General features: G+C 45.6%; 1 protein-coding gene across 2 annotated transcripts in view; it reads right to left on the reverse strand.

Moving 5' to 3' along the window:
* Positions 1-15,314, reverse strand: part of sall1a (spalt-like transcription factor 1a) — a 17,381-nt gene extending 2,067 nt beyond the window's left edge. The window contains exons 1-3 of one of the 2 annotated variants that reach the window (XM_063188885.1): positions 11,022-11,289; positions 3,610-7,346; positions 1-1,888 (exon numbers count right to left, since the gene is read on the reverse strand). The exon at positions 1-1,888 is cut by the window's left edge and continues 2,067 nt beyond it. In XM_063188885.1, the coding sequence (XP_063044955.1) occupies positions 1,406-1,888; positions 3,610-7,131 (4,005 nt within the window). In that variant the 5' untranslated portion in view covers positions 7,132-7,346; positions 11,022-11,289 and the 3' untranslated portion in view covers positions 1-1,405. Of the gene's footprint in view, positions 1,889-3,609; positions 7,347-11,021; positions 11,290-14,456 lie in introns of those variants that run through there. The other variant, XM_063188884.1, reaches the window with a different exon arrangement.
* Positions 15,315-22,500: the final 7,186 nt, after the last annotated feature.

The raw sequence follows: 22,500 nt of genomic DNA on the forward strand, positions 1-22,500 counted from the left end.
TTATTAGAGTAAAGAATTACAGTATCTTAGATGTTAGTAGGTATTAAAGTGTAGAGAAACTGGACCCATAAAGATCTTTCCAACTTTCCAAGAAAGTGCATGTAACAGTCCAATGGTTTTCAAACCTATTATATATTTATATTCATAAAAACACTATTATTTTGTCCCCCCTGGCCAAGATGGACGTTGTCTTGTTGTGAGCAATAATATGTACATTTGTTGTGTGATGGAATTTGTGGTTCCACATCTGATAATATTTACAGAGCGCATCTGCACATTTTGCATTTGATGTCAATGGGGAGGATGCTCAAGTATATAGCAGCAACATGGAATCCAGCACGTTAACGCAAAAACAAAACAAAACAATCACACCCACAAGGCATTTCTTTTTTCCCTCTTTCTTTTTTTCTTCTGAAGTTCGAACCAGGATGGAGACCTTTTCTTAAAAGTTCTTCTCTTCACGAAAAACTGTTCTGTATTTTAAGTATACAGCCAGTAAGCCAAAAGGTTTAAAGAAACAAAACAGACAAATGAACATAGAATAAAAAGCACTATACAGGGAACATTTAAGAACAAAGTGTATTTTCTCTAAAACAAAAGACTGAAATGCAGTTACCGGTACTTTTTTTCCTCAAGAAATAAAAAGAATAGTTGAGCAGATGGTTGTAGGACTATACTGGTTAGTCCATTGCCTGAAGTTTCAATGTTTTTCTTTTCTTTTTTCCAGTGGAGGAAAAGTTAATAGACAGCTGGTCGACCACCTAGTACAGAGCAGTTCCTTATGTACAACCACCGGTTTGTTTTGCTTACTCAAGATCTAATGCATTACATGAACATCAACATTTTTTGTTATATATACTACAGATAGAAAATAATTTAATGCCAAGGTAAAGTATTCTACCCAGATATACTAATTTCCAAAAGCACATGTTTTAAGCACTCATACAGGTCCATTCAGGCGGAAATAAGAGAGGGAGAAGGAGAGAGAGAGAGAGAGAGAGAGATAAGAGAGTGAGAGGAGAAAGGGAAAGAGAAAGAGAAAGGGAAAACAAAACAAAACTAAGTAACTGTTAATGCTTCCACTTGGTTTTCCGAGCAAGGTTATACTCACTAATAAATAGGCTCCTTTTAAAACTATAACAGATTGTACATTGTACAAAAAAACAAGTTCTCTTCACACTCATGTTCATTAAGTTTCAATGGCAAGCCAGATCAGTCACTTTGAACTCCTTCCTTTGTTCTCCTTCTGTGCATGAATGCAGATATCTCTTCTGTGTGTTACATGTGCATGTCTGTTTATACAGGCATTGCTGTATGTGCGTGTGTGTTTGTGTGTGTGTGTGTGTGTGTGTGATGTCAATACTTATACGGGGGGTTCGTTCAATGACCAAAAAAAAGTCTCACACTAGTTGGTGACAATCTCTTTGTTGTCCTCCATGAATCTGGTGAAGCGGAAGTGAGTCCCGTTCTCGGTGGCGGCCATTTTCTCCAGGCCCGCAAGTGCGGCGCCGGGCTCGCTGCTGCCGACGCTGACGCTGCTGTGCAGCTTGTCCAGGCTGCCCGTCAGGCCGCCCACGGGCGAGCTGCCCCCGTTACCCACGCTGCCCGAGAGGGAGGGCGGCAGGCCGCCGTTCTGGATGACCGAGATCTCGTTGGTCTTCATGGCTAGGCCGTTGGAGAAGGCAGCGGCATACTGGTTCCAGAAGCTGGCGGGGTCCCCGTTACCAGCGCTGGAGAGCCGCGGGCCGCCGCCGCCTACTAAGTCCTTCTGGAAGAGCTCGGGGAACTTGACAGGGTTGGGGCCCAGGAAAGCCATGGGACCGTCCACCGACAGACGACGACCTCGCCTGGCAGGGGCGCTGTTCCACATGTGCGTTCCCATGTGGACCTGCGAGAGAGAGAGAGAGAGAGAGAGAGAGAGAGAGAGAGAGAGAGAGAGAGAGATTGAGAAGGAGGAGGGAAGGAAGAGAAGAAATCAGCAATGTTTACACATTTGGCTGCAAATCTGTACCACAACATACGAGATGATGCAATGGAAAAAAGAGCGAAAATAATGAATGTATTTAGTATTAAATAGGCCCATTTTCTGGAAACTTTGATAGACCCTCTGAAGTAAAAAAAAAAGCACTATATGTAATGTTTCATCTGTGGGTAATGCCTTTTCTTGGATAGAATAAATGTTGAACTGTACATGTAATGTACGTGTTCGTACAGCCCCATAAATGCAGACTGTGATCTGTGTAGGACTATACAACTGTCCACCATCCTTCCTGTGTGTGCGTTATTGTTTCTGACATTTACTGCTGCTGTGTCCTCAGCATAGGAACAGACTGTTCCTTTTCTGTATACAGAGGGAAAAAAAAACTCATGAGTGATGTGAATAATTGGCCTAGTCATTATTGGATTAGTTTCTATAAGATGTACTTCAGTTACCATGCAAATCTCTTAGCATGTGACACAGTTATGTTTATCTCTCATCCGTAACAGGATAAACATATATATGCTGCTGACATATCTGCAACTGCCTAGCAAAATATTTGAAATATGTGTAGCCCACTTTATTGAGTCAACCAATTACACCAAATGCAAAAAAAAGATCTTTGTTGTCTTTGCACAGCCATGTTGCACGGAGAAGTATGATCTCAATAAACTCAAACTGGCTTCTGAGCGAGCAGAGCGTGGCCTGTGCGGCCTCGTTCCCCCCCCCTCTCGCTGTGCTTGTGTGTCATGACTTTTCACATGAACAAGCAGACCTCTACAATTACTGATTTATTCAGTGGGATGGTGGGGGCTGGCTACAGATTTATATTCCTTCCTGAAATCTAAGCCCGAGATGTGTCGGGTTTCTCTTATTCTTCACAGCTGAGCGAGTGAGTGAGTGGGGTCATGTATGCCAGCAGAACACATTCTGAGTCCCGTTGATCCCCACGCATGGCGGTGGTTCATTAGGATGAAGGGAACATCATGTTTTTCTCCCCACAGATTATCATGAAAAAATGCATCCTTTGACATAGTTGCAAGTAATAGCCTTAGGTAACTGTAAAAACCCATTCTAGAGCTGCGGTCTGAATATCACAGGCCTAAATGTTCCCTCCCACTTTTTTGCTATTAATGAGGGTGACTCAATTTTTCCGCTTATGTACCTCTAAGGCTAACAAGATGATTAACATTAATTATGGCCCACTTTGTGCCTGTTATTTACGAAAATTCTCAATACCAAAGAAAACGTTGATGTAATTATCTTGCCCCCTTTTTTTACACAACTTCTGGGGTTCCACACGGCTCCGTGCGGGAGGAATTTTTACCTTCAGGTTTTCTTTGGTGGTGAATGTGCGGTGCATGAGGCAGATGGTGCAGGCTAAGGCCTTCTACCCGTGTGTGTGTGTGTGTGTGTGTGTGTGTGTGTGTGTGTGTGTGTGTGTGTGTGTGTGTGTGTGTGTGTGTGTGTGTGTGTGTGTGTGTGTGTGTGTGTGTGTGTGTGTGTCACTATTTACCTTCAAGTTTACTTTGGTGGTGAATGTGCGGTGCAAGATGCAGAAGGAGCAGGTTAGGGCCTTCTACCCATGTGTGTGTGTGTGTGTTTGTGTGCGTGTGTGCATGTTTTTTTACCTTCAAGTTTCCTTTGGTGGTGAAGGCGCGGCCGCAGATGGTGCAGGCGAACGGCTTCTCCCCCGTGTGAGTCCTCTCGTGGATCTGCAGGGCGCTCGACGAGGAGAACATCTTGCCGCACGTGTTACAGTAGTGCTGCTTGGGCTGCCGGCGCGGCGGGGCCGAAGGCAGGACCGGGGAGGTGGAGGCCGAGGAGGTGACCAGGCCGGGGGGCAGGTCCTTGCCACCGCTGCTGCCGCCGCCGATGCTGCCACCGCCGCCGATGCTGCTGCCACCGCCACCGATGCTGCCACCGCCGCCGATGCTGCCACCGCCGCCGATGCTGTTGCTCTCCGGGTGGAAGCTCGGCAGGAATCCGTTGACCTCTGACTTGATCATGGAGGACAGGGAGGACAGGGAGCCCATGGAGAGCAGGGAGGGGCTGGAGCTGGAGGACAGGCTGGAGTTGTTGGAGGGCTCGAAGAGCTGCGAGGGCAGGTCACGCATCTGGTGGGTGAGCATGTGCTGCTTCAGGTTGCCCTTGGTGGAGAATCCCCGGTTGCAGGCCGTGCAAATGAACGGCCTCTCTTTGGTATGGCTTCGGTAGTGGATGTCCAAGGCACTCTGGCAAGCAAACGTCTTGCCGCAGAGGTCGCACGAGGTGTTCTTGGGCACGATGCGCTCGCGGAACGGGAAGAGCATGCCCAGGGCGTCTTTCGTGGAGTTCATGGACGTCAAGTCGAGGGCGCTGACTCCCAGGCTCGGGTGTGATTGCATGTGCATGCTGTGCTCCAGAGACATGGCTCTTTGATGGCGCTCGTCCAGGCTTGGAGACTTTCGCTGCTGCTGTTGTTGCTGCTGATGCTGCTGCTGATGATGATGATGCTGGGGCATGCCGCTGGATGGCGACGGCGCTTGCATGATGGAAGAGGTAGATTCAGAGACGGCCGGACTTCCTGCACTTTGGCTTTCGATGTCGCCCCCTAGGGACGAGGAGTCGTTCGTGAAATGGTCTCCATCCAGCAGTCCGTTCTCGGTGGCCTTGACTTTGCTGCCCTGGCTCTGCAGGTCCTCCTCCATGGAGCCCTGCTGCTGGAGGCCCTTCTCCTGGTCCTCGTTGCCTCCTCCCGCTTGCTCCTGTGGGTTGGGCGAGTTGCACAGACTGTCTTGCGAGATGTCGACCGACCGCGGGGTGTCGGGAATGCTGCTGCTGTCCGGACCCTCGTCCAGCCCCTCCATGTAGTCGTCGGACATGTTCTCCAGGTCGTCGAAGTTCCTGTCGTCGAAAGAGCCGGCGTCCGACCCCAGGGACTCGGAGTAGCTGTCCGGCAGCGGGGTGTTGGGGATCTGGCCGCCCATGTGCATGCGGATGTGCTGCTGCAGCACCACGGCGTTGGTGAACTTCTTCTGGCAGATGGGGCAGGAGTGCTGCACCCGGAGCGGGGGCATGGCGCGGTGCACGCTGTAGTGGGTCTTCAGGTTGCCCTTGGTGGTGAAGGCCCGGCCGCAGATCTTGCACTTGAAGGGCCTCTCGCCGGTGTGGGTGCGGTAGTGCATTTTGAGCGCGCTCTGGCAGCTGAGCACGCGGTGGCAGATGACGCACTCGTTGGGGTCCGTCACCTTGCGGTCGATGTTCTCCACCAGCTGCTGCAGCTTGGAGGTCTCCGACCCCTGCAGGGGATCCAGCAGGCCGCCAAACGGGAACTTGGCCTTGAACTGCTCGGACATGAGTGGCATGAGGGGGTTGGTGGCCATGGGCGGGCTGTTGGACATGGTGTACTCCGTGGGGCCGCTCTCGCCTCCGGCAGAGCCGATGATGCCGACCAGCTTGGAGGACTGGCTGCTCTCCTCGCTCTTCCCGTTGGAGGTGGGCAGGGTGGCCTCTCTCTCGCCTTCTGCAGACCCGCTGCCATCGTTGCTTTTAGCCGAGGGCTCTGCCGCACCTGCCGAGTCGCTCTTAGCTAAACTGGAGGGGCTAGTTATGGCGACCGAGTGGTTCTCTTCTTTCTTGATGAACGGCGGCAGGCTTGAAATTGTCGGCGGGAGCAGCATGCCCACCGAGGAGGTGAGAGTGGACAAGACCGGCTTGCTATCGAGCCAGCTGGTGACCGGCTTCTCGGGAGGCAGGGACATGCCGTAGGGAATGCCAGTGCTCGTCGGGATATTGTCCAGGTGCTCGGGAACGGGGTAGGGGTTCATCTGGATGTGGGGGTACTTCTCCTTGTGGCGCTGGAAGTGGACCTTCAGGTTGCCGCGCGTGGAGAATCGGTTGCCGCAGATGTTGCACTTGTAGGGCCTCTCGCCCGTGTGAGACCGCAGGTGGATCTGCAAGGCACTGTCGCTGCCGAACACCTTGGCACAAAACCTGCACTTGTGTTTGAAGAATGCCTCTTCCGAGCTGCTCTTGTTGTGTTGCTCGAAGGACGAGATGTTGGGCGGCTTGCCTTTCCTCTGCGCCAGCGCGGCCAGCGAGTTCAGGTCCTCCACCGTGGTGCCGACGCTGGGCAGCGCGCTGGAGAACATGGGGTTGCCTGGTGGGGGTTGAGGTAGAAGTGGGTTTGCGGCCGAGTTAAGCAGGTTGCCAATGCCAAAGGCCGGCGCGCTCGACTTGGCCAGGGAGGGATTGAGCTGAGCGTGGAGGCTGGTGGCCGCTGGACGCTTGTCGCCCGCCTGGGCGCTGACGACAGGTGCCCTCAGTCCCCCCTGGGACGCCTCGTCATGATGCCCGGACGTGCCGCTCTGAGGTAAGTGCGCTGTGCCGCCGGCCAGCTGTTTCAGGCTGCTGATGCTGGCAGACTGGCTGGCAAGGCTCTGGGCCAGGCCCGCGGCGGCCGCCAGCTGCTGGGAGAGGTGGGAGCTGAGGGTGGCCAGCGGACTGGTGGCGCTGGAGCCCCCCAGGGAGCCCGCAGGAGAGGAGGCTGGGGGCTGCACCTGCATCTCGGGGGACTGGGAGGCCAGCAACAGGATCTGGTGGCGGATCTGCTCGATGAGCTGCAGCTGGTGGATCTGCTGCTGCTGCAGGGCCAGGAGCTGCTCCATCAAGGCCGGCACGGCCATCCGCTGGCCCCTTCCTCCTTCTCCTCCTCCTCCTCCTCCTCCTCCTCCTCCTCCACTGCCCGTGGAGGTACGACTCTCCTGTGAGAACTGGGCCACAGCCACTTTGGTGCTCTGCAGGTTCTCGATGATGACGTTGCTATTGATCATGGAGATGTTGCCCAGCTCCGTCAGGCTGCCCAGCGGGTGAGGTAGAGACGTGGAGATGGGAGAGCTGCCCACCACGGGGCCACTCTGGCTGCTGCCACTGCCACCACAAACACTGTTGCCACCCACACTCACACCCACATCGCTACTGCTGCTGTTGTTGCCACCAATGCTGCTGCCATTGAGGGGGGTGCCTTCTTCGACATTATCTCTTCCTCTGTCGTCATCCTCGGTCGAGATCCCTGACGCGTCCATGTCCATGGATTCCTCTTTGTCGAGCGTGTTCTGCTCCAAAAGGTCGCAGCCCTCCACTTGATCTGTGTTATTAACTGTGTCATTCATCTGCTCATCAGGATTATGTGGGGGGGAGCCGGGCGAGAATGTTCCGGAAGGGGACGCTGTATTCTCATTCACAATCAGAACTAATTGATTCTTAGTGCAATTCTTCTGGTGTTGTTCGAGATCAGATAGTTCAAAGAACTCGGCGCAACATCTGCCACAGACATGGGCATCCGTTTCCTTGCAGGGGGTGTCTTCCAAGGAGGCCTCTGCGTCGCCTGGAAAAAAAAAGAAAAAGAGAGAGGGGGAGAAACGCACACACACACACACACACACACACACACACACACACACACACACACACACACACACACACACACACACACACACACACACACACAGGAGGGGAGAACAGAGGATTAGAAATGTTTTTCAGCTGAAGAAGCAGCTTTATCTATTCAAATTCTTTTGTTGTTAATCTTGAGTTAATCAGTTTAACACTTATCCCTCTTGATGCATTCACAAAAACAGCTATCAAAAAAGAAACAGTAAATCCATAACTGACAAAAGAAACGGATTTCACCACACCATGATGAGTAACAGGATGAGGGGTAAAAAAAGAAAGAAAAAAAAGAGAAAAAAATAAATCAATAACACCCCTTAACTTTTGCTTAAAAGTGATCTTTGAAGACATCTCTGGGTTTCGCCAATCTATCCTAGGCAATCATCATTTTCAGATAATCCATCAAAACATAAAATACTATGAACTACGGACATTGGACCCTAATGAAATTTCATAGAGGAGCATTGATTTCCAATACTTCATACACTTCAATGTCTACTTGTCCACTGGGTGCAAATCAACCATTTGAAGGACTTATTAGACTTTCAATTTGCTGTCAACTTTGCTCATTTTCAACCGACTGCAGGCACCTTGGACAGGTTATCCCTGTCACTAAACTAATTTGTATCCAGGCGAGCTGCAATCAAGACGCTGACAAGAACAACAGCGAGCCCCTCTTGCTTCACGATGGCTCTCTGCACTCACTCGGACATTCACGCCACAGAGCCAGCCGGCTAGAGCCGTCTAACCCCCTCCGTCCTCACACCACAAGCAAGCAAGCAAACACGACCGACTATGGGCTGTCATGGACTATTTTATATGCGAGTTAAATTTGGCCTCCGTGTCAACCACAAAGTTTCATTTTAAAAGTTGTCCAAAAACCTGAAAATGAACATGTCTTTTAGAAGAAAAACAATCCAAGATGATTTTAAGCCAATGTGTGTACTATACACAAACGCATGTGACTGTGCTGTAAAAGACACTAAATAAAATTCCACACACAAAAAATACTTCTTGCAAGTATTTGGTAATTTAGCCATCAAATGTAAACACAACATAGGCTAGTAAAACAAAGGCAAGTTAGTAAGTCATGTTGCTGCAATTAATAAGTGGATGCCACAAAAAAGGCTGCTCTCACCTTTACACAGAATCATAAATGACTTTTGCCACAGGCCAGAATCTCGATGACAGCAGTTCAAGTGCAAATGAGCTGACCACCATAAAAGACAGACGCCAAAAAACAAAAGCTGCCAACGTTTAAAAAAAAACAAGAGAAGAGAGGAACAGGTTTTTTTGTTGTGTTCACTCTCATTTCAAAAACGCAAGAGTTGTTTGAAAAGGGCCAAGTCAAAAAGACTGCTGCCCCCTCCCCCTAGAACAAGACTTATCCCAAAACATCCCCACCCCACCTCCTCAATCCCAGCCCCCCAAACCCCACCCTAGTCTTACAGACACCCCTCCTCATTGTTGCGCAAAAATCTTGCTGTTTAACATACAAGTTGATTTACAAATTGCAATTCTCTATGAATCCCCCCTTCTCTTTTCATTGCCGGTGTCGCTGCCCTCTACATTTTCATCAGCTGGGGCCTGTCGGCGGGATTCATTTGCAAATGAAACCCCGGTATAGGCAGAAGTGCTGGCCCTGCCGGCCGACCCCTCGGAGGGGGACAGGATGGCTTCCCATTGTTCACCCAGCATGGGAGCGCTGGCTGGCCGGCCGGCCACGGCTGTGGTGGAGGTGGCAGTGGCGGTGGAAGGCAGGCAGGCAGCAACACCCCCCCCCCCTTTTTCTGCTCATCTCGGGGGCCCCGACTCAAAGCCAGATCCTGTTTAATTCAGGGATTATCTCCCCTCAATGTTTCTCTGCACTAGGACATCAGATAACAGGGGCCAGAGTTGCCATGACAGTAAAGCCAGGACTCACACTCGGCGTGCCATGCCATGCCATGCAATGCAAACGGGAAGCTTCAACCTCTGATGAAAACTTTTTAATATCAACTCAGCCCCACTCCTCTACATGGTCCCCCCAACAACTCTCTTGTCAACTGCTGATGTGAAAAGAGTTATTTCCTAAACCCTACTCTCCTCTGCTCACAAATATACCACTGTAAGATGTTCTGGATGAAATTGAACTCCCTGTGTGTGCTTCTCTCTTTTTTTTTTCTTTTTTTTTTAGAATTTTTTTTTTATAACAATGTAGTAACATAATTCCTCATGCTTTGAAAGGTCAGAGATTTTATTCCTTTTTTCCCTTCAGTCAAATCAAATCAAAGCTTCATAATTTCCTTAAAGATATTTAGTTTCACAAGGTCACAACTGTGCACTACAGTGGTGAGACATGATTTAGTCATATTTTAACTCAAGTTTTCCATTATCAGACGTTCGGTAAATTGAACAGCTAGACTTTAAAACATTAACTCTCTTACACATGTCAGTGTAAACGTCAAGACTGTTCTTAAATATTTCGTAACAAATCCATAGAGTGTGCTTAAGTTAGTCGAAACACTAGTATTTAAGGTGATTATGATGTCAAAAACGTACAAAAGATCATCTATATAATGTATGCATTGATAACAGGTTTAAAGGCTACAGTTGTGTAACGTGCTACAGCTATGTTTGTCCTAAATATTTTGCCAGCATTTATCAAAATACGATAAAATGGCTCATCATGTTTGGAGAAAAACTCAACACACCAGGGAGAAACCATAATATAAACTAAAATTTTGAAAATAGCAAACAATTATCAAAGTGCCCATATATGGTGTTGCCATATTTGGGTAATCTCTATAATGCGTGAAAATTATTCTAAAAGGCAGTATGACTGTGAAAAAGGTGTGAAATGTTATAATTTCTTCACGTCGTCAAATAAAATTATATCCTGTTATCCTTGCACATTTATTGATATTTTTCAATGTGCAAGAAATTGTTGAAATATCATCCTGCCCAACAATACTATATTACATACTGTATGCTGTGTATTCACTGCGGGTATTTGCTAAACTGTACTCGCCTGAACACAAAGTCCCATCTTGCACAGCGACTTCTGATACATATTTACGCTCTAAAGTGCTTGCAAAAGCTCCCTTTCTGCCTTGGATATGTGCATTTACGCTGCCCCTTACACGGAACCGAAGTCCAACTTTTAATGGGAACAGTGCCCTAGTGTTGGATCATCGCATAATCAACATGCCACCGAAACGCCTGATCACAGGCCTACAAGAAAACAAGAGGGCATGCACACACGCGCGTGCACATGCGCGCGCGCACACACACACACACACACACACACACACACACACACACACACACACACACACACACACACACACACACACACACACACACTCACACACACACTCACACACAGAAAAACATCTCTACTAAAAGAAAGACCGATACACACAGCCTCGAACAGGTGAGAAGTGAAACAATAGGGAGAGGAAGATTTTTTTTAAAAGAACAGAAAAGAAGGAGCAGTGCGAGAGAAAGAAAGAAAGAAAGAAAGAAAGAAAGAAAGAAAGAAAGAAAGAAAGAAAGACAGAAAGAAAGAAAGAAAGAAAGAAAGAGAGAGAGAAAGTGATAGAGGTAGGAGGAGGTGTGCAGTGCCTACGTTCGTCCTGCTGGCTGCCTAGGGCTCCTAGAGACCAGTGCACTTCAGGGTCGGAGCTGGACTTCCTTAGCCCTCTCGCTCTCTCCTCGTCCTCCTCACACACTAACGCCCTAAACGCACCACACAGGGGAAGCCTCTCGCCTCTCGTCTCTCCCAACACTAGATGGGGTGCCGCTTTAAGCAGCCTCCCCTGGGCAGGAAGGAGTGCGAGTGTGAGCCCCTCTGTCTCTCTCTCTCTCCATGCCTGCCGGCCTGCTGCTGCTGGCCTGCTCCAGTGACATGCTCACCGCTTGCTTGCTTGCTTACAGGAGGGGTGGGAAAGAGGAGAAGAGCAGAGGAGCGAAGAGAGGAGGAAAAAAAAGCAGAGGAAAAAAAGAGGAGAGAAACACGGAAAAGAGGCAAAGTCCTTCAGGCCACATCTACCGTAGACGTCCACTATATAAACATTGGCAAAATGACAAGTAACCGAATCCCTGTTGTTTGCGGGGTACAACAGTGTGAGGGGGGCTGCCCTGCCAATCTCCCTCTGGGAGGGGTGGGGGGCACTCTGGAGAGGTGAAAGGGGATGGCGGCCACATTGATAACCCCCCCTCTTCTCCTCTACACCACACTCCTCTCCTCTCCTCTGCAAACAGAGCAAGGGGGTTCCGACTCGGCAGCCTGTGGCTCTGAGCATGGGGGATCAATGACAAGGTAGAGGGGAGCGCACCAGGCCCTGAACTTCCATCACCTCCTCACAGAGGGAGGTTGGCAAAGGTTAAAACAGCTCAACATCCCCAACACCTCTTGGTGAGGAGGGGGTTCAGGAGATGCCACCCCCCCCAACCCCCTGCCCCTGATTCCACTCTGCCTCGCTATGGTACCCAGCAAGATCCCAACAGGCCTAGAAGCCTATGACAAATGTATACCTCTCCAATTTAATTAAGCACTGCATAAATACTCAAGGGGATTTTTTTCAATCACAAGAAAATGCCCAAATGTGTTGATTCACATGGGCCTCTATTCCCTCACCTAAATTTTTAATCATATTTCAGTGTAATTTCTCCTCAGACATTTCGTGTTAGTATGGGGAAAAAAGGTAAATTGTGAGGCATTACTGCAAAGACTTCTTGACAAGTGGGCACTCTTCAGGACTGTTTGCCAAACTATGGCCTTCAGTTTGCCGTCAGCGATGACAAATGTTGTCCTTCACGTCTTTATTAAATTTGAGGTATATTTGGTGAGGTCAAGGAAAGCGACGATTTGGAACAGACATAGCCATAGGAATTTACGCACAATTTGTTCATCTTTTGGGAACGCTTTAGTCTTTCATATGAACTATTTTATATTATTACCATGTGTTTGCACAACCTTGAGTTTTAAATATACATGATGCCACAGAGTTTTTCACTCCACTTATGTAACGGGTAGGCCTATATCAAGTATACTATAATCTTCCACAAATTGCCGTTAAATAAAATGACACACTGTCAGTTCAGTGCACTGATTGAGACGTATTATTACATTGAGAATGTTTCAGGGCTTACTTGTACATTTTAAATATACATAACTTAAACGTAGGCTGTATTACAGTGCATTACACATTTATAAACCCATTATGAGCGCAAGAATTATTAACACATTAAAAATAACCCATTTATTCGTTTACATAAGCGTTTATTAAAAATGCAAAACTACACTCCACAATACGATTGAGTCATAAAGCTTGGGTGCTTGATTGTAACCAAAAAATATATAACACATTATCCAACCGATATTTTCAGACAATATTAACCTATTGGAATTATGCAATTAAATATGAACACCACTGGCCTAAATCTATAGGCCAGTTAAGTCGACCATATCTACAATGAGGATATTTAGGCTGATTTTAACAACATTTTCCCCAAAAACAGTCAGACTACATAAAAGGACAAAACGTTATGTAGCTAACGGCCTTTTACTGTAAACAAACCCATGACTCAAGAAAGATACACTTTGAGTCTGAGGGCAACACTGACGTATTCACACCAAGTTGCAAAGATCGTTTGGAGTTTTTTTTCCCCCTTTTTCAATTTTAAGCCTTTGCGTTTTTCACTAGGCCTATTGAAAACACAAAAGTTGGTGGACTGTTGCGTCCTAGTTCTCTACGTTTTAAGAATGTTCGTATTGATATTGAAAAGTAGCCTAGGTTGTACCACACCAGCACACACACACACACAGCTAAGGAAGATAACTTGCCTACAATTTAAAACATTTCTCAATCAAATCTCATAAAGGTCTTAAATACACAAGGTCTAAATACATAAGACATACGAGCAAAACTTCTGCCCTAAACAGTTAGTCTGACACAGAGAGTGTGTGTGTCCGTATGTGTGTGTGTGAGAGAGAGTATGGCGGTGTATGCCCTATGCTGACTTTAAATATTTCGAAAGTTTGAGTTTTTTTAAGCAGTCTTCCCAGAAGTGACGACAAGAAAGACACTTTAAAAATAAATAGTGGAGCTACCATTTCAAAAGAGTTTGTTTAGCCTATGCGTAACGCAGCGAAAAAAAGTTTTTAACAGATGATGTGGAGAGGGACACTGCGTGTCACTCTACGCCAGGCGATGCGTTTCTCCAGCTTCAGCGGGACATTGCACTCCCATTTTAACAGAGTTAAGCCTTTTAAACTGTTCAGCAAAACTGGGGCAGTGATTTCTTTTACTTTCAATTTTCATGTTCATATAAAGTTTACACTTCAAGTCACGACATTGGTTTGAGTTTTCGAAACAAGTCTAAAGCGTGCTTCTCAGGCACATTGGTAAAAGTTTAGGCAGAACACTCTGGAACGAGGCATATTGGAATAAAACATTGAGCAGGCCTGCATCTTAAGCTAACTGAATTTAGTCGATCAAGGAGTTCATTGTTATTAGGGGCAATGAAACGAACTTAACGGTAGGGACAAAGGCAAAACCTTTACGGCAGACCGCTTTACTCCCCTAACTGTACTCAACTTTAACCGGCCGATCATTCTACTACTAACTATTCCCGAATCAAATCCACTCCCTATATCAATATATGATGTGCTTCATTAGTGAAAACAACTAAATAGTATTTTTTCGCATTAATTTTCGAGTATTGGCTATCAAAAGAGGAATGGTTCGCCGCGTCAATCCGTGTTTGGATATAAAGACACACTGGACCATTACGAGTGTTTCAGCGCTATTGTGGAGGCAAACTATGAATATATGTTGCAATTTAGGTTACATTTGTTGTAAATTGCCTAGATGTTTGTGCTCAGAAGCAATGCTGTTGACTATCGCTACAGCGAATGAGGAATTCTGTCGAAAAGTTCTCAATAGAATATCCCTGCTATTTGGTGTCAAGCAGCCCCGCATAGTACAAGAAAGCCGGACATCGGGCTTCGCATGCATGAGGACAGCTCAGTGAGCCTCGTCGAGCTGCACGAACTTACCATTGTGCTCGGGTAAGGCCAGCTGCGGGTCCGACTGGAAATGCTGCGGCTTCGCTTGTTTCCTTCGCGACATGCTGGCTCAAACATCAGCCAGGAAAGAATAAAAAATCACCAAAAAATCTTCTCAAAATTACGGAAATCGAGCCCATCCACCGCGCATGTGTCCTGTTATGATTATCAATAATGCTCTGCGATTAATCATACAGGGGCTCTTTGAAAGGCGATTGGCACCTCGCCAGCCCCCTATTCAAATGAAGTCTCTTTAATCAATTAGCTCCTGATTTGCTGGGGACTCTTGTCTCTCTCTCAGCTCCCACCCAATGAGTTGATCCGTGTGGAAGAAAGGCTGGATTTTCCAACTCCCTTTAGATACTGTTTAACCCTTCTTAGCAACCAGCTGGTAGCTACATAAAGCTTATCTTTTTCACTACTGGAATGCCAGGTTTCAGTCCATACCGAGGGAATCTAGTCTTCTCATCAAACGGCAACCTCTGCGGAAAGAGTTTCAATAAAACACGTTTGACCAGGTGATCAAAATGAAACATCCATTTCCTCCCACGAAACTGCCACTTCTCCACAACTTCAGGCGTCGTGGTACCGCAGTGTGTCCCTCAGTCGGATTGGCACCAGGATACAATCGTTGATATTCGGATCTTGTGTAATGAAAAAACACATCTACCTTGTCGCCTTTTGGTCAGTACTATGCCAGAAAAAAACAGTCACGTAAATGAGATGCGAGCCCGGTGGCACAGTCAGCGTGTTGCAAGTCCACAGTGTATGTGCGTAATATCCCAAACCTGATTCATTTGATTATTGCCGAACTAGGTAACTCGCACGTTTTCATCACGCACCGCATTCCGCGAACAAACAAACTTTAAGGGCCCATGCGAGACTGTGAGATTTCTTGGGTACGGCCCATCTATGCTGCTATTGGTCACTGGTCTATTCTATCACAGACCGGCGGAGGTGCTAGCGCTCTCTCATCCTTCCTCCCTCCCTCTCTCTCTCCCTCTCTCGCTCACTCTGGCGCGCGCTCCAGCGCGCTATCGTCAGTGGGAGAGCAAATGGCCAAGTACTTCTGCTCTTCTATGCTTCTATGAAACATTTCAATACAGGCAGTCCGTGCGCGTAATAATTACTCAGAACAGACAGTTTAAAAACTAATACCACTTGGATTTCAAATCGCATTGTGATTAATGTAGCGTATGCTGAATCAGATTTTTAAAAAATATATATATGTGTAACTGTTATCAGTGTTTTCGTACTACCAAGCACAAATTATTTGCAGTGTCAGAAGATGTCAATTGCTTGCGAAATTCCTTTTGAAGATTCCGCTTAGCTCTTTGTGTTTTTATGCGTAAAGGCATATGATTTTACGGATAAGGGTTGATAGCAGTGGGACATACAAAGGCCTTACATTTTAAAATCATACAAAATCCTGCAATGCGTTACAGCTCTTCCACCGAGTTTATAGAGATGCAAATTAATACACGTTCAGAATGCAGTAAGGCCTTCAAGAGCCTGCACGGATCAGCCTTTTTGTGTTACCCGAAATAGACTCTAAAATAATGTAAAATGGCAAATGAAGTGTTCATTCTGCTTACAGTCGACAGATTAATAAGAGGCCACACGAAAAATAAACCACTGCTTTTTTAAATGTATAATAATAATAATAATAATATTAATAATAATAACAATAACAGTAGTAATAGTAATAGTAATAATAATCAAAGAACCACAGCTTGTGTTAAATACACGATTGATGGCACTTTAGTTTGGAAGTGTTTTAAAAGGGTATGGGGCTGGCTCCCACAGGGGCTGCTGCAGCCTCGACGTCGGAAGATTTATTGTGTGGAAAAGACAAACGAAGCTATCAGTCGGGGTGATTTTGAGAAATGAAGATAATAATGTTACTATAGGTGATGTCCTGGATGCCATTATTTTTCACTGAATATTTAAAGAGGTGCTGCAGGCGGGATGGATCTGGTTCTCTCCTGCGTCAGCTATCCATACTTAGGACGACTGTTATTTACTTATTAATGAAAGAAAAATGAGAAGAGGAGGACAAAACGTGTACTTTTATTTGTGAAACGCCGATGAGTCCACACATGATCAATTCCCATGGACATTCCTGTATTAAAATCTAATAATGAAGTAGGCTACCTGGAGAACAGAACCTGTGCAACAGGATAAAAAAATGCATCCATTTTAAATTGCAGCCTGCACCAAACTTTTTAGCTTAAGGTATATGGGTTTGAGCGTGAGAGTTGAATCTATGAAAGGGTTGTAAGCGTAATTCTGTTAAGACACTTAAATGTGAACTTTAGTGAACTAACGGTTTCGCTTCAAACATGAGACAAGCCATATGTCGAGAATGATAATGACTATAAAAACTGGATATGGTCTCGGAGAGGTGTGCGCAATATTGTAATGTCACAAGCCGAAAAATCAATGGTCAGTTAATTGATGTGAGTGTTGGTGTGAGATTGTAAACAGGGTGATTTGCAGTCCAGCCGAGCGAGAGACATCTTAAATGAGATTCACTCCCCACGACTGGACTATACGGTGTTAACAATCGTCACACTGCATGGCAGAGAACTGCGAGAAATTTGGGGGTTTGAATAGAAATAAGTGCAGGGCTGGGTGTGAGGACCAGGGGCAGGGGTTGAATAAAATGTGTCAAACATGCCCTCCTACTCACTGTCGTCGTCCTTAATTAATTGGCGGTGGTGGAACAAACTGTTTTGGAAATATTCTCAGCAGTAGAGCTGACATGCGAATGTTGAACAACTTACCAGCCCAAAAGGTTAGCCATGTCAATGACGTGTGCTTGTATGATGAACTGAGATGAAGTTGCCCAATAACATGAATGCACACACACAATTCATCGAATCTTACTTGAGTGAGAATAGACAAAAGTATAGTTTCGGCTGCAGACTCAATGCGGAGATAGAGAGACAGGGGTTGATTCTTGCGCACATGATGCGTGCTCACTCCCTGCGTTACGCACGGATCGATACGAACATATGAGAGCGGGAGCTGCATGGGACCATCACTCACTATTATCACTGACATCCGATAATTGATCATTGCACAGAAACACAAAGCGTTTGACCGCATAATTGAATAGCATAAGCAATACGGGTAATTCTACCGAACCTCCAGACCTGCGGTTGTTTGTGGACACTATAGATCACTTTTCCCCTCCCTCTCAAATGGACGCTTTTGTGACAGTGTGCATTCAAGATGTATTCACAGGAGCCCTCAGTCGCTGCGCACCGTGCCAAACGTCTTCGAAAGGAACAGGATTAAAATATCTGGCAGACATGATGCTATGAAGTATGATACAATTATTTGAAGAAAACTCCAGTTTCAAATGCATTCTCCCTGCACACACTGCGACTGTGTGGGAAACTTACATTTTAAGGTGCACTTTGTGTTTGTGTATTTATGTAGAATTAGTGTACAAGTGTGTCACAGATGCAAATGTTTCCACGTCCTGTCTGGCTGTTGCGGTACCCCTCGCCCCCCCTCTCCAACGCCTTCAAGTCAACGTGTGTTTTCGCCCTGATTTACTGTCGTAACAGTTGTAAGACTATTTGACTATTTTAATCCACCGCGTTTATCCAGATTCAGTTACGCACGGCAAGGTAATAAAGATCTTACATTACTGAGAGAATAGCTGCCAGGTTGGGGGAGCGCGAGTGACAGCCTTACTCCAAACTAACTGTTCACTTTGAATAGGCTACATCTTATTTTGTGGCTCAGAAAATTTCCACTATAAGAATAGCATGTTAAAACAGTGTTATTTTTTTCAAAAGTGTTCGTCCATTCTTAATTTTACGCAATTGTGTAATTACTATTATTCATTTATACCGGAGTAATTAATTAACAAAGCAATGTACTTTTTGTCAAGGTCCCGGATAAGGTGTGATTAATTAACGTCTTAAGATTGTTATCAAATTAGGCGTCTGGGATTTATATGACAGTGACGTCTTAGGTCGTTGAGCAGATTAAACGGGTTTCCTCGCGTGACTAGTCGGTCAGATACAGAAATAGCTGGTTACTTCAAGAGGAGCTCAACAATAAAATGCTTTTAGACATAACCTGTGTCCGCTCTACAGCCAGGCGTCATCTTGTCATGCATGCTCTGCCCATGTCACCCTCTGATTTACATGTAAAAAAAACAATGTTTTCTTTCTCTCTTTCGCTTTTTACCCTCTGCCACCCCCCCCCCCCCCCTCTCTCACACACACACACACACACACACACACACACACACACACACACACACACACACACACACACACACACACACACACACACACACACACACACACACACACACACACACACACACACACACAGTACAAAAAGTAACTTTTTAAAAGCAAGCAAACCAGTCCTTATCCTATATAGGCTATGTTTGCAGTGTGTATGGTGAATACGTAGTATGTGTTGCTGCAAGCACAGCACAAGGTGCCTTTTGGCAGTAGAGCTTTTGAAAAATCACCTGCATTAAAATTCAGTGCCTGCAGCGGTGGAGAATGGTCTCCATTAATTAAGAGATCACAGGCCCTCCTATTGTCCTCTCACAGCCCCACTACCTCTCGTCCCCAAACGGTGTGTGTGTGTCTCTCTATTGTGCCCCTGACATCTTCCTGATACATCTCTGGATATCAATTGCCCCCATCTTTTTTTTACATGATCCGTCTCATAATGGACTTGGAGAGCAGTCACACCTCACTCACGGCACCACGGCTGGTGTCTCGTTTTGCAAAGGGAAGTAACGCACAAACGCTTCAAATGAACAGTACTACGAAAGTACCAGAGGTCATCAGTCTCAAGCTCTTCCTACCTCCCCCGCCCCCTCCCTCCCTCCCGTGTGAGATCATAGGATTGTGAGTGTGTGTGTGTGTGTGTGTGTGTGTGTGTGTGTGTGTGTGTGTGTGTGTGTGTGTGTGTGTGTGTGTGTGTGTGTGTGTGTGTGTGTGTGTGAATGTAAGTATAGTATGTGACTGAGAGAGAGAGAGAGAGAGAGAGAGAGAGAGACAGAGAGAGAGACAGAGACAGAGACAGAGACAGAGAGAGAGAACAAGTGTATGTGTGCGACACAGTGTGTGTGTGAGAGAGAGAGTGAGTGAGAGAGAGAGAGAGAGAGAGAGGGGGGGGGGGGTCCTGACATGTAGGTGGGCTAGTTCCAAGCGTGCAGTGCAGTCCACTGCAGGCAGGTCCTTGCATGGGAGCGTAGCCAGAGAGTGTAGTGTTGGCGAGTGGTCACTGGCCATGTCAATTACAGTGGTCCGAGTGGTCACTGGCCATGTAAATTACAGTGGTACCAGTGATGGGGGGAGGATTGACAGGCTAGTGGACAGTCAGTAATGGCCACTTCAGCAGGCCGACCAGAGTCCAGCTCAGACAGACATCCCTTGCTGGCTTAATTACATGCATTTAAAAAAAGCCTACGCCTCTTTGAAGACTGCACGTTTCGGCTGCTTTTACCAAATTAAGAGCTAAAACAGACCAAGTCTGCACAAAGAAAAAGAAGGAGGGGGTGGGTGGGAAGTGTGGGGGGTTAATAGGGGGAGTCTGAGTAATTGTCTTGGGATGTGGTCTTTGTGTTACAACGCAAGATGAGTAGGGACTCTTGAACCATCCTCAGTTGCATATCTCATTTTTACTATCCCTACTTACAATGTCAAACAAGAGGCAAGATTTAAAAATCCTTGCATGAGTGCGTCTGATGTTTGATGCTGTTGTTTTCTAGAATGACCTTTCCCAGCTCTTCTATCCTCACTTCACCTTACCCTCTAACTGCTTAAAAAAAACTGTCGGGGACACTGACACTGTTGAAACCAGTCACAGATTAATAGGCGGTGCTAGACCATTCCATGGATAATTGAAACACGTGGCAACTTCAAAGGTTTACAATCATAATAATATTGCCTGCGTTATTACATAGTAATACCTATGTTCTCTTTACATTGCTAGTCATTTGGAGTAATGGCTTGCAGGCTTGCGTTTGTTTGAGAGATCATGATGAAGATGATGAATAAAGCCAAGCGGCCGTGGACACACTGAGTAGCTTTAAACAAACTCAGCCCCCCTTCCTGACGTTGACAAATGATATTTGGAAAACAAAATGTTTCATTTGTTAGATGTTGCGCTAGCTGAAGTAAAGAGAGGGGATGAGGGGGGAAAAAAGAGAAAAAAACATGGATACACATCACTTAGAATCCAAAGAAGAACACTCGAGACATCTTGAAGAAATCACTGGCATTAAAAAAAATGCCATGTTTATGTATTTTTAAGAGCCTGCTACAAAAACGCCAAATTATTCTTTAAATGATCTCTACCGTGAGCCGTGTGTGTACAATCACACATTATATACACACATTTTGATGACTGCATTTACCAAATTGAAGAAAAGCAAGAGAGGCAACTGTAATTCTTTGTGCTCTTGAATCAAAAAGGCACTCAAAAAAGAATAGTGAGTTGAACTAAACTATATGTGTTTATGTAGATGATAAAAATGTAGGCTATACATATGTATTAACCCTCCTGTTACCCTCAAATTTTGGAACATCCGTGATCCTTGGGGTCAATTTGACCCCAACCACTTAAATGTCTACAAAATCAGTATGAAACAACACTTTCGCACATGTTTATGTCTCAGATATGTATTGTTGCTCTGTTGGTGACATAAAAAGTCCTTTCAATATATCCTAGCACCCCCACACATAGCCTACACACCAAAAAACTTAATCCATGACTAGGCGAAAATGAGAAAAAATAGCAATAAAATGTCATTAATTGGTCTAAAAACAGATGGACACATATTATTTTAATTTTATTGGTTCCATATACTCCCTAAATATGAATTTCTATAACTTATAACATTTGAAAAGAAAAAACAAATTTGATTATCAAGGATATTATCTATCTATTACCATATCGCTCAATTTGACCCTAAAAGAAATAGACATGTTTCCAAACATTCAGAAGGTTTTTTAAGTCCAACATTCATTTTTTTGAATGTTTGAATGTGTATTTATAGCACAAGTATAGCCTACTAGTTAGGTAAGAACATGGATACATTGCCAACCAAGAGTTTCGGGAACAATGATAGAACAATGATAGAAAATCATTGTTTTCTACATTGTTTCTACGCTTGAATTAGTGTACACATAAGGAAAAAAAGGTTTACATGTGCTCCTTGTAGACATATTACATGGTCATGGTTGTGGGGTAATGTTTGAAGGAACAGGGCTAGCAACTTGTATGTTTACTTCTATTCACTATGTATGCCCACTGGAGAACTTGTGGTACGGATGTCAATGTGTATGTCCTTCACAAAAGTTACAGCTGTTGCTGTTCCTGCCTTCTCTATGTCAGGTAGCACCAGTTTATAACCAAGGCTGCAGACAAAGATGTCAATTTGGAACACAATACTGAAATGAGGAGAAGAATAGCACCATTATATCTCTCAACATAGCAAACAACTTTGAGATCGTCTCCATCTAAAGAAGTACAATGGCTTGTCACCAACAGTTCATTTCAATATTTGGATCACAATCATAAAGCTTCTCTTCAAATATACCATCACTTATAATTATGTATGCTGGGCACAGAACAGCATGCACAGCAATGCTGACTATATGTGACCCTTCTGTTTGTGTGTAGTGGGAAGGTGGAAATGTAGCTCCCAGGGTGCAGGAATGGGGGGGGGGGTTGCTGTGGTTGGTGCCATGATGGTGCTTTGGGTACAACAAGGTTCAGTTGGTGTATTTTGTAAAAATGTTAATGCTGTATTAGCCACCAATGTCCAACATGTTGCCGTGAATTACTTTTAGGCCTCCCCCATATCATTAGCATTTTTAGTTATCAGGGCCCAAACAAAAGCAAAATGTTCAGAAGAAACATGGCTGAATAGCTTATTTTCATGTATTTCACATTATCTAAACAGATTTTAACATTTATTTGCAAAATATGAATGTTCCATTTATGTTTTATACACTTGAAACAATTGGGGTCAAATTGACCC

Source organism: Engraulis encrasicolus, chromosome 22 (genome assembly GCF_034702125.1).
Source record: "Engraulis encrasicolus isolate BLACKSEA-1 chromosome 22, IST_EnEncr_1.0, whole genome shotgun sequence".
In the NCBI taxonomy this organism is placed as follows: Eukaryota; Metazoa; Chordata; class Actinopteri; order Clupeiformes; family Engraulidae; genus Engraulis; species Engraulis encrasicolus.